This window comes from Apis cerana, linkage group LG1 (assembly GCF_029169275.1).
Source record: "Apis cerana isolate GH-2021 linkage group LG1, AcerK_1.0, whole genome shotgun sequence".
NCBI lineage: Eukaryota > Metazoa > Arthropoda > Insecta > Hymenoptera > Apidae > Apis > Apis cerana.
Window position 1 is genome coordinate 10,091,407 of NC_083852.1, and position 12,956 is coordinate 10,104,362.

The 12,956-nt window shown below is 40.1% G+C and overlaps 1 protein-coding gene across 2 annotated transcripts in view; it reads right to left on the reverse strand.

The window, feature by feature from the left end:
• Nucleotides 1-309: 309 nt before the first annotated feature.
• Nucleotides 310-12,956, reverse strand: part of LOC107997986 (ras guanine nucleotide exchange factor P-like) — a 63,956-nt gene continuing 51,309 nt past the window's right edge. The window contains exons 2-4 of one of the 2 annotated variants that reach the window (XM_017056964.3): nucleotides 11,075-12,071; nucleotides 10,495-10,554; nucleotides 310-3,173 (exon numbers count right to left, since the gene is read on the reverse strand). In XM_017056964.3, coding sequence (XP_016912453.1) covers nucleotides 2,980-3,173; nucleotides 10,495-10,554; nucleotides 11,075-12,071 — 1,251 coding nt within the window. In that variant the 3' untranslated portion in view covers nucleotides 310-2,979. The remainder of the gene's footprint in view (nucleotides 3,174-10,494; nucleotides 10,555-11,074; nucleotides 12,072-12,956) is intronic. The other variant, XM_017056973.3, reaches the window with a different exon arrangement.

The window sequence follows — 12,956 nt, forward strand, 5'->3', positions numbered from 1 at the left end:
TATGCTCCAACAGATAGCGTCACTTGCAATCTTTAGTTTTTTCGTTCCATGTCAGATGGCGCCATTCATCATATTATATCGTTTTTCGATATATTCGTTTGGTTAGAAATATTAGGAAAATTTGCTCGATATTTCAGAGTATTTCTAATATCAAGTAAAAAAATTTTTACGTTTTATGTTAATATTATCTTAATATTTTAAAATCCATTGATGTAATCATAACATTTAATTAATTAATATCTTATTTTAATTTTCATGAGTTTTATAGGATTAAATTTTCAGGTTAGGATTAAATTTAATAGAAGCATTGGAATATTTAACTATTTTCAATGATACATATAACGTAATATGTGCATTTACGTAAATTTAGATTTATTATACAGTAAAATTTAATGTAAATGTTTTATGTTTCGTTAAATTGTTTCTAACTCCCATCATTCATTATCTGTAGAAAAACATATCATCATATTGTAATTATAAATTCCATGCAAATAGAAGAAATGAATTTATGTATATTTTGCAAGTAGGTACTTATATCGATGATTAATATGTAATGGCAAAACAATTTTTTACGTCAATGCCTGTTACTTTACGAGTCATTCGTGATATATTTTTTAATTGTAACATACTAAATGCGAAGTTTATCATCATTTACTATTTAATATGTGTGGATTATTTCTAAATAGGAAAACCAAACACATTATTTGCGAATATATAATACGCATATATCGTGATATATATATTTAAATTACACAACACACAAATTACAGCGATTTACAAACATTATAAACAAAATTCTAGGAAATCGTGTAGGAGAATGCATAAAATTTCGTCACAACCGCTTTGAATTTTTCTATTTCGGTAAATGAGGTATATCTGTGTTAAAATTGTTGGCCTAGTGAATGAATTGTGTAATTGTATATCGGGCATGGAAGAAAAGTGCCGAAAAAATGAGGTAATGCGGGTTAAATAAAAAAATCGCGAAGCAGGTTTAATCTTTATCTCAAAGAATAATAGCACAGTTGATGTTGATAGCATAGATTCGTGAATTCGTAATATATGTTTGTGAATTAAACATCGTAAAATTTTTATGTTCATAGATTGTCTACTTTCGAATATTAGAAGACGAAAAGATTATTGAACAAAAATCTAATTAAAAGACATAATCGAAACGTAACATTTTAAAATGAAACTAAATTAAATTCGTTTTTAACTATCCTTGTGATAAAAAACGATAATAAAACGAACAAATAGAATAACGGGTATTTTCATGAAATAATCATTACATTTTTGGTTTTGTGATATGGAGAAAGAAGCGAAAATATTAATCTCTCGCATTTAATGATCGAGATGTCAAATAAGAAAAATAGAGACACGGAGAGAACAGAGAGAAACGCGACGAAACGTAACAGGAAAGATTGCTTCGCGAAAATCTTTTTTTTTTTTTTTTCATTTTTTTTTTCTCTCGTTTTTAACCGAAACGACTAATAAGTAAGTCGTTCTGTCATCTATCGTATCTACGTGTAATTACGCGCACCATTTTTGCGAATAATAAACAAGATAATCGATAAAATCGTGGAAACCGGCGAACGCGAATATTATCGGTTCGAATATTTAAATCGCATACTATACAGATTAATATTACACTAACTACATAAGTATTGGATATGCATCGCATTTTTTTACACGTATACACACACATAAGTGCATAGATCTTTCAGCCACAAAGGACGCGGCGTGATATTTTCTCCACGATTTGTACGTATATTTATATATATGCATATCCGTGTATAATTATACACATACATACATACGTATACGTATACATACACGTTACGTACCTAAATAAATTTGTACATAAGGCATCACTATAATAAATCGATTCTTTTCACGTAGATCGCATCGATAGTTTATGCATTTAACGATCGTTCGAAAGAATCTAGACTAACTCCTCTAGTTGCGGAACGGGGATTCAATGGGGATTCAAATGCAAAAGAATACGAGCGACAGAAAATTGCGATAGATAAATCACGAACAAATAGTTTCTTAACACTTGTTACAGACGTATTGTATTTATATACATAGACAAATAAATTAACGGGAATGATCGTGTGTAAATTTTTTTTTCGACACTCGTGTTCTCTTGTATCAGGATCCCTCGCTATTCTGGTTAACTTAGCACAAAATACCTAGATGCCATTATGTGCGTACCAGCTTCCGTACTCGCAAAAGATTTAGCCTTTTTCGCTTCGTTTTCTTCGCGCAAGTGAAATAGGAATTTTAACGTTTATCGTCGACAATATGGTAATTCCTTAAAACTACTCGTATATCCTCAAAATGATTACGCTTTCGTCACAATTTTTCGCCGATTGAACACGTTCTATTAATTTTTTTATACGACAATTAACGCGATCAGAATCGTGGAAAAGCGTTGTTTTTCAAGCAACGGAATTAAAATCGAAACGGAAATATTTCTAAAAATATTGACAAATATGTCTACGTGTTAAATTTTGCGAAATTTTTTTCGAACGTAGTCCTGAAATTTAAAAGAAATCAAGATTCGAACGCTGAATGCAATTTACATTTATATTTATTTATTCAAAACGGCGAGATATAGAAGAGATATAGAGCAGAAAAGTGGTAGTGGTCCAGCCACTGCTATTTCTAATGAACATATTTAAGTCATTAGAGAATTACGTTTTATTATATAACTCGCTATCGATCTTCTGATCATTTTCCCCGTTGGCATCAACGATAATTCGCTGTGCGGAGAAATTCAATAGAATAAAAAAAAATAAATGAAGCATGATCTCGAAATTAATACTCGAATGTTAATCAATAAATGAACGAAGTTTGTGAGTTTCTTGTTGGTACGGTTGAAAAAGGCTGAAGGAGATCGGCGTGGTCAGGAGGGCGCGCGTTCGAGGAGTCACTCGACGAAGACGAAGACGGAGACGGAGTCTCGGAGGAGCGGTACGGTCACTTGGCGTGCTGCTTCGGAAGATGCCGTTTCATGTGAAGGGCGAGGTGATCGCTCCTGGCGAAGGAACGCTCGCACACGGCACACTTGAAGGGTTTCGCGCCAGTATGCTTTCGATAGTGACGAGTTAATTCGTCGCTTCTGGCGAATCGCCATTCGCATTCTGGCCACTGACACTGGTACGGTTTTTCACCTGGAACGAAAAAAAAATGTTACAATGCATATACACGATGCTTCGTAACTTTCACTGGAGATACTCGAGAATCCGTTACGTTCCCATTTTTAGAATACGATTCAAAAGCGATGTCATGAAGCAAATCGAAATTTGAAAATTTTGAAATCTATAAAACCGGAAATCGAGGAATAGATATATTGAACAACGCAGCAAAGTTGGGCATTAACGAGCTGGTGGAAAAATTTAAAATGCTCGTGTAACATTTATTCATATAACTTTTATAATTCAAATAACTTATCGAAGTGATTTGATTCTTAAAATTTTGCGCATCTCTATTCCGCGGGATCTACTGGACAAGTATCCGATAATCATTCCCACCACCAATTTATTTCGACTCTCTCTTTCTCTCATTAATTCTCCTACTACGAGAAGCGCTCAAATTTCGATTCTAACATCTCATAACTCCTCCGTATGATTCCCGATTTTTCTGCAGTTATCATCCAACCTTATTATCGTTATACGCAATTGGTTATAGAAATAAAAATTTTCCAAGGAGATGGTGACACGCGTGTTGGCCGGGTTAACGGGTTTTCGATGGTCATTTCGCTCGGAAGAAGGCGTAGTTTTCGCGATGGAGAAAAGTTAACTGGACTCGAAGCGTATGCATCTCAGGACCGTTGCCTCGGTTGCAACGAAGCGAGGCTAGGCGAGGCGAGATAGAGCGAGCCGGGCGAGGGGAGGCGAGGTCAGGGCGGGGCGGGGCACGGCGCGGCGGAAAAAGACGAGGTGAGACGAGGCGAGGCGAGGAGCAGAAGCAGGAGCAGGAGCAGAAGCAGGATCGGCGAGAACGCGAACGGATTGCGCTAGAATACAGGTGAGCGTATTGCGGCACGCGGGTACAGTTAAAGGTCAACGCGGCATCTCTCATAGCCTAAGGTTCTTCGTACACCTATCGCCGTCGCAAAGAGCACCGCATTGTTCTTTAATAGGTTCCTTTCTTTGGCCGAACTACCGCCGCGATTCGTGCATCGACCGATCTCTCGCCTCCTTTGCCCTGTTGATTCTTCGCTCCGAATCTCTTCACAATTCTCATCGCCCGCTACTATTACTATACCCTCTCGATCGATGCCATTCAACGCTTCTTTTTATCTCACTGATATGCATATCTTAGCCTCATTTGCGTCCTTTTATCGTCTTCTTTGTTCCGAATATATCGAGGGAAGGTCTCGAAGAGAATTTAAATTTAATGTATCAAACTTCGTTTTGGGATATCGTTTTCTTTCAAACTTTTCTCCTACGAGTTAATAGTATTCGAGCAATAGAGATTAAATTATTATTGGTTCAGATTAGATTTAGTTTAGATCTTTTTGGTAACTTTTGAATCGATATAATAATTAATCCATTATAAATGATGATTGGATAGTGATCCTTGTGTCTTGCGAGATCTATTCACATTCCAATTACACGAACTAATTAACTCTGGTGAACGCGTGTTTTCACAGCTGACGCGGGAAATGTTATTTAGACGGCTATCTCAGGATCTCGTGTCTCTGTTGTCAACAGGTATTTGCCCGGAGCTCGAAGGTAAAGATCCCACGATCGTTGCTGCTTGCTCGACTATTCCACGGCTGTATTATTCCTCGAAATCCAGGATTCGACAATTATGTTTATTTATATCGGAAATAATTTCAAGCGCATGAAATCTCGTAGGGAATGATAAAAACCGGTTATGCGGAGAAAAATAACGGACTCTCGATGGGCGAAATAAGAATTCTAACTGAAAAAAGAAACGGGAAGAGAGGAGGGGAGAGAAAGGAAAGAAAAAATGATCTCGTGTCGAATATGGTTTTAGACCGAGTGGAATCTCGGTTGAAATGATAAAAATTGTGTGCGGGGAATAGAACTATACGGTGCATCGGAAAATAGCAAGCGAAAAGACTCGATAGCTAAGAAATACGCCCACGCATACCGGTGACTCGTTCTGCTGTATGGAACAGCTCGCTATGGAGACGACCCCAACCGGTCTTAGCCACACGCACAACTCCCATACAATCGGTATTACCACCACGAGGCGGCATCCATTCACGGTATTGCTCGTTCATGAGAATTCCGCGGCGATTTCTTCGAGACGTGGCGTCGCGTCGCCCAAGAGAAAAGGACTAGCTCGAGAGCCAGCCTTCCGGTAATAGGGTTTTTTCTTTTTTCTTTCTTCCTTTTTTTTTTGTTGCCAAGCATCCCTCTGTCGCGTGCCTCCTTCATCCGTAGTATGTCTTCACTAAAACGAGTCTTAGACGAGAGTGTTCGTGGGAAGATCTGTATCTGTTTTATCCTTCGATGGAGAATTGATCGAGTGTAATTTTAAAAAAACTTGGAAAAAAGGGGTATTGGGAAGAAAACGAGAACGGACGGATATATTGGAAGTGTAAATCGATCGTAATAAAAATGGAAGAGCAAAGCGCCATTTGATGCGCGATCGGCAATTATTTGTATTGAGTCATTCGATCGGTTACCCTCCGTAGCGATCGTAATGACTCCAGTTTTTTCCCCTCTCAGGAAATAACTCGAGTTTAACGCCGATTCCCTTTTTCCCTAAGGATTCGTGTTTTTCTTGACCACTAGTCATCTTCTCACTTCGAGAATGGAGATTCGTTGATTTTTCCATTTCTCGTGATTAAAATGGAAAATCTTTTTTTTTCCATCTCGAAATAAATCAAATAAAGATAGATTTTTAATCGAGAATTTTACAAAACTTGTAAAATTGATTTAATTTTAAAAAAATAATTGAAAAAATAATTAGTAATTTAGTCGATACTTTTATTTCAATTTTATTCGAAATTTGGAATTGCGAATCCCGAATTTGCAACAAAATTGTGTCCAAAAAAGATTTTTGTTTTTTTCATTAATAAAAAATATTTTCCATTACGTTCAAGAGAGGGACAAAATCTAGATCTAGTTTTATACCGCGTGATATATAATTTTCTTTATCGCGCATAATACGCTTAATGCCTCAAAAACTGTCAAAATGAATCTGCCCCCTCCAAAGTGCTATTCCTATTCCCTATTTCTAACGGATCAGAAAAATACCATACAACAACACCGCGTGTCCGCGCGTCAATTACCAACGATTTTCCTTCGATAACGTTCCAGATGGAAGGTATCGTTGTTGAATCACGAGCGTTGGCTCGACGACGCCTACGAACCTCGAGGCGTCCCCGTTAATTTCGGATCACTTTCACCGCGCAGTACGGTGTCTGCCATTCGCAGCGTCTCACGATCCAACAACTCGCTCTCGAAACTCGTATCCGTCCTAGCCTCTCTCGTGCCCCGACAATTATTCCTCGTATATTCCTTGTCGTGCTGCTACCCGAGCGTATGGATTTTCGTTCGTTCCTTCGTTAACGATCGAGAAACACCGTTAGGAACTCGAATCGCGAAGGTTCTCCGCCACCGCGAAAGGCTGGCCGGCGTCGAGTTTTAAAGCCGGATAAAACGACAGCGGGCAAACATGCAGGCTAGAAGGTTGCCAAAGTTGAAAGCATGGATGAAGCAGGAATGTTGCTCGCCTCGTGTCCGCACACCCCACACCGTGAGACTTCTCCTCGCATACGTGCCAATCGGTTGTCTCTACATACGAGACCTCTACGACTATAGTGCGAGTAGATACGTGAATATGTATGTATACGCGGTTCACGTTGCGAGATCGCCTTTCTTTGTGTTAAGATGCAACTATTTGGTAAGATTCCGAGATATTTACGAACAAATTCGTTGGAAATATACGTGTATTGACGATGAATATATGTAGTAGAATTTTTTTTCTTTTCTTTTTTTTTTTATATGAACTGTTAGGAAGGATTCGTCGCTATTATTATTATCATTTTATGTTACATTATACTATTCTAATTTATATACGTCGAGTAAAATAATATATAGGATTTTTCATAGATGCGTATACATATATACAAATATATATCCCAGCTGAGCAATGGCTTTGACCATGAGAGAGTATACATAGGACGTAAGCGTTCGAGATTTGATCTTTGACCAGATTGTTTATGTAGTGAGAGTCTATTTAATTCTGGTTAATCGGTTACGATTTTTCGTTGGGTTTATGAGATTTTATATTTGTAAAAGAAAATTTGTGATAAAATATAATCTTTTTTCCGAAAATACAATAACGTTTAACGGTTAATAAATTAATTTTTTCATTTGTATCAGAAATATAAACTTACATTTTCAATTATATTATGCTACAAAAATATTCATACGGACGGAATAACGCCGTAGATGCATTCGTATAGTTAGGATGCATTCAAGTAGAATTCAAATGATAAGACATTACTTAAATTCCATTCGATAGAGTTTTGCTGTAAACGTACATACGATTTGCATTACGAAGTATTGCTTTCTACTATGCAAAATATAACCAAGATTCTATCATATCTACAAAGAAATCTGTTAAAAAATTTTCACTATCTTTGTTTCGTAAAATCGATCTTAAAATCAAATTCTCTTCCATATCTATACAAATAAACAAATTCATTAATTTACAATACACATACTAGTAAATATATGCATCGTTCGTGTTTCAAGATTGCTTTCCATTGCAAAATGTAACTAACAAAATTCTAACCTCTCGGATATATTTACAAATCCGTTCAAATATTTCCATTGTCTTCGTTTCGTGGCTATAAGCAACATGAACGTTTTTGTTTCGAAAGCACAAAATTAACCTTTGTCTGAAATAATAACCGGTGAGAAATTCGCGTGTTGAATGTGTTGTATATAACTGCGAGCATTGCGAGGAACGATACGCGTTTCATCCCACGTAAAGTACTTACACACGGCTCGTCTTACGAGAGAGTTTCTCGGACCTTTGAGAGTTTATGTATTATACGGCTCATCGAATAAGCCGAGAAGTTTCGTCTCGATATATACGTGGAATCTTCAAATTCCTATGTCTAATCGGATCGTTGCCAGGTTCCCATTCGAGGATGTTTCTTTCGCTTATCGCGACGGCGAGAGTTACCTCGAAAGGATCGGTTTTTATCCGTGTGACGTGGCGAATGGCGCATCCCGACTATAATTTCGATAACATCTGTCCAAAGTGGATAAAAAAAAAAAAAAGAAACAAAAAAGAGAATGATCGTCCCAAGGTTGTCTCGCGTAAAACCCTGAAATCGGTAGACGCGCACGAAATTTTCCTATTAAGAAACACGCGACGTGTACAGCTTACACGTGGTATATAACGCATTCGAATACATTAGCGGAATACTAAACGCGACGATGGTCGCAAGAATCGAGCGAATGTTCGTTCGTTCGTTGGTTCGACCGGTCGCGAACAATCCTCGAATATAGACGTTCCACCTTGGACGGTGTATAATTTACGAGCGATCGACCCGATATTCTTTTCTCGATGCTTTCTCGATGCTCGAGACGGGACACCGTGGAATGGAACGAGGAACGAGCTGGTTCGGAACGCGGGACCAGACGGTACTGGACTGGACGTGATGGGACGAGGCGCGCATGCGCACGTGCACGCGTAGACACGCGTGTGTCGAAGTGCATCGGACCAGAGGACAAGCGGTGGTGAATGCGCCCGGCTCGTGGCCAGGCTTAACGCCGAGAAACGATTCGACGTTGGTTCATTCAAGACAAGAGCCACGTGCCCGAGGCTCTCGACCCACTAACTACGCCACTGCTTTATCCCTCGCGATTCACCTTTCGGATCTCCTTAGAAGAACGGCAATCTCGCCTTTCGTTCCTTTCGAGATCGAACGTTTATTAATAAGTAGAACCTACCTGCACCTAATTCAGAGAGAATACGAGAATAGAATAGTATGAAGAAGATTTTATATTGTCTTTCAAAATAAATCGAGATGATCGTATGGTTCTTAATCTCTGGAAAATATCGAGTAAGAAGGTACAAAGATCTATCACCACAAAGAGAGAAATTGAATTGTTAAAAATATGCGAGAGCGCGTATATGAACGACAATGCGTGACGCGATGACAGGTTACCGCAAAATCTCGAGGTATCAATTGGAAAGTGGTACATCGTGGTTCGAACGCCTTTGGCAAGCATTCCGCGAGAAGTTGTCGAGTGGGCACGCGTGCATCTATCGTGCCTCTCTCATTCTTTTCGACCCGACTATATACGCGTTTCTACACGCGTATACGTATATACGTCCGCTTTCGCGTTTACATACTGAAAGAACCGCTTCATGCACGAATTTCCTTCGAATTGATCTTACGTATTCTATTGTTCTCCATCAGCAGTTCGACTTTCTATGCATGTAACTAATTCGTTTTGTAATCTGCTTTTGTGAAAACGATTTGGCTGTTGTTATAATCGATGCATGATTTTCTGACTAGGAAATAGTGAACAAATAGTTCGTGGAATAGTTTCTCAATATCGGCAAATTGTAGCGATTTCTTCTATCAATGAGAACTTCTCGTAAAGATTGTCTCCTAATCCTTGATAAAATAACATCATCACAAAATCCACCATCTTCCATTTATACGAAAAGATCCTCGGAGTTTAATAGAAACATATTGAACTTTCGTATCATCTCGTATCACTCGATCCTCCTGTTCTTGCAGGAGAAGATATTATAATTTAGATACTTGCCGATATTTATTAAATTCATTGTATTTGAATTACAATGCTCTCTGTACAATGTTCGTACAGAATAAAATATCGAAAGAAATGGAATTCAACGCGACAACCAAGGAAGGAAACATCGATGCCTAAGCAAAGCGACGGCAAACGAGCACGCGACAATTCTTTCAGAGAGGAGATTCCGCGTGGTTTTAGCGGACAACCAGAACCCTTTCATCCTCGGCCGTGTACAAATACACGTAGGTGTAGGTAATACGAGCGCGTTAGCGAGCAGTGTGTTTGGATACGGACAGGATGTGGGTCGCTAGCTCGAAGTCTACGAAGCGGAGTGTCGCATACCACGTTTCATGCGTTCCTTATACGTTTACATATGATAGAGGCTCCTTTGCGCGACACCGCGCGCATAGACGGAAAGATTGGAGCCTCGAGAGAGAGAGAGAGAGAGAAGAATATAAGTATATATTAAAGGAAGAGAGAGAGAGGATGTAGAGACGAAGGTTAAAGGAAGAAAGGAGGCTGGAGAGAAGGAGAGGGTACGAGAACCGCGCCCTGCCCACGCCAAGCGTTCGACCTCGCGCTTTCAAACGCTTCGTTTCGCTTCGTAGATGAGCTACATAACTAATTTCCACGATCGTTCCTTCTTTCCATCGGTATATGTAATACCGTTTTTCCCTAAAACGAACCCGTTATCCGGCAACCTCGAACCTTGGATCTTACATACCTGTGTGTATCCGCTGATGCGCCTTTAAATGTGAACTCTTCGTGTAGACCTTTGTACAACCTGGAAAACGAAATATGGCTATCAGTGACCGACTGTTTCTTTGAATCGCGTCATCTTCGTCATATATCATATATTTATTGTCGGAGATAAAAATTATATTATACTCGGCTACATTGCTTGTATTATTTTTTATATTCGTAGTTTAAGAATCTTCTTGTTGAAAGTTTATTGTAGATAAGGGGTTGAGTGAGGTATACATAGTCGCATTCTCTAAAATTGATGAAACCAATATTAAATTATCGAAATAGTATTTTCGATCGTATCGTTTTTTAGAATCCACATTAGAGGTTACAATTTATGCAGTTTGTTCCCTTTTCTTTCATCAATTTTATTGCAACCTTACTCGTTTAATTACTCAAAAGCAATCACTAAAAAAATATATTACGTTCTATTTTGCATCAAGAATACGTGTTTTCTTCCGAGAAATTCTCATACATAAGAAAGAAAGAATCGATAACTGTTCCCCGAATACATTATTATACAGAACAAGTTGACAAGTTTCCTCCCCATATCTGCTCACCTATGAAATCACAGTGATGAACGCGCCTCTTCTCCAGCTCTGGATTGTTCCGCCTGTTGAATTTGGTTGTGATGGCGGGAGGTTGAATCCTGTGAGGAGGATTCATAATGGACGGCTGGGGATAGGGTGGAGGCGGTGTCCGCCTCGGTGGCGCCCCTATCGGCGAGCCGGGGTCGGAAATCGGCGGCGTCAGCGGGGAAATGTACATTAACCTAGTCATCGAGCCGTACAGAGGCGACGTCGCGCTACCACCGATCTGATTACCACCCCCGTGGTGGCCGGTCGTCGAGTCGTTGCTATTGTTATTGCTGTTGCCGTTACCGCCGCTATTGTTGCTATTGTTGTTGTTGTTACTGGCGTTATTGTTGACGCTGCTACCGTTGCTATTGTTGTTGTCGTGTTTGCCATTTGTACCACCGCTGTTGTTGTTGTTGTTGTTATTGTTGTTGTTATTGTTGTTGTTGTTGTTGTTATTATTATTGGCGGAGGGGAACGTCTTGAAGGCGGCGGTGGGGGGCGGTGGTGGCCGATGGTGAACGACTTGTTGAGGGCCGGTCGAGGGGTTCGAGTGAGGGCCGTTCGCGTAGGTCGAGTTGGAGGCCGGGCCTTCGAGGAGGTGCAAGGTCGGTGGTGGAGGCAACGGCTCGGTTTTGATCTCGACGGGCGACAATACGGGGGAGGCGACGTCGTCGGTCTCCATTTTCACGTGAGACTGGGAGCCCAGCATGTCCGCGTTCTCCGGGTCGAGCTTTTGTATGCTCGAGGTAATGTCCTCCCAGAGCGGCGGCCTGAGGAACACGTCGTCGTCGTTGGCCGCGGGTTGACTCCTCGACGAGACGAAACTCGCCTGCGGCCGGCACACCGGCCCCCCAACCTCGAAAAAGTCCTCCATCTGGACCGAGGACTCCCTCGACTCTTTCTCCGGGTCATCCTCGTCGAGTTTCTGCAGCCGGTCGAGGTCCTGTCTACACAGCAACGTGTCCAGGTCCGAGGTCTGCTGGAAATAGAACACGGGTCGTTTGAAAATTTGCTGTTTCACATACATTAATATACCGTTCCAAAAGGTTGAAAGTTGGGCCAATCATCGTGGCACGGAATAATTTGGATCGAAATTTGAATAAATGTGAATGTATCACGCGTTCAACCGACGCAGTTTCTTCCTTAACTCACGTTGAATCGTAATTACGTATGTCGTTCTCGACTTTACTGTTCCAACTTCCAACACTTAGTTTCGCAGATGGATAAATAACGTGCCGCAAAATTGGATTCAAATATGCATTAAATAATATGATTTGTACAATCGGATGACAATTTCGATTTTCTAAAAAATTCCATTACAATAAAAAATTACATTACATACATAACTTAAGAAGTTAACAAAGCTTTTAATACATATATATATATATATATATATCAAAGTTGTAATCCAAAAAATTGCCCAACTTTTTACCTTCCCTCATCTCGCACCTATACTCAGAATAATTCCTTTAAAAAGAAGAGCAGAAAAAAGGGGGACGAGCTCCATGGAGACAATGACAAGCCGTCGATGTTGCACGAATATCGAAGCCGGAGTGGGTTAAGCGAGCGAGGAGAAAGGAGGAAGGGGTGTAGGATTAAGCTTATAAGTGTGACTCGACGATATGCTGATTGACGAAAATGCACGCGCGTCGCGTTGTTCTCCGTTATGATATGCAACGAACGAGCGCTGGTGCAGCATGAGGTCTTCTCTCCTACACGCCTCGTATGCCACTTCTATGATGCATACGAGTGTAACAACTGTATACGGCGGAGCACAGCCGCGGGGGAGAGATGGAAGATGAGGCGAGGAGAAAGAAAGAAAGAAAGGAGGAGGGGGAGGGGGACAACGCACGGTTTCGTCCCG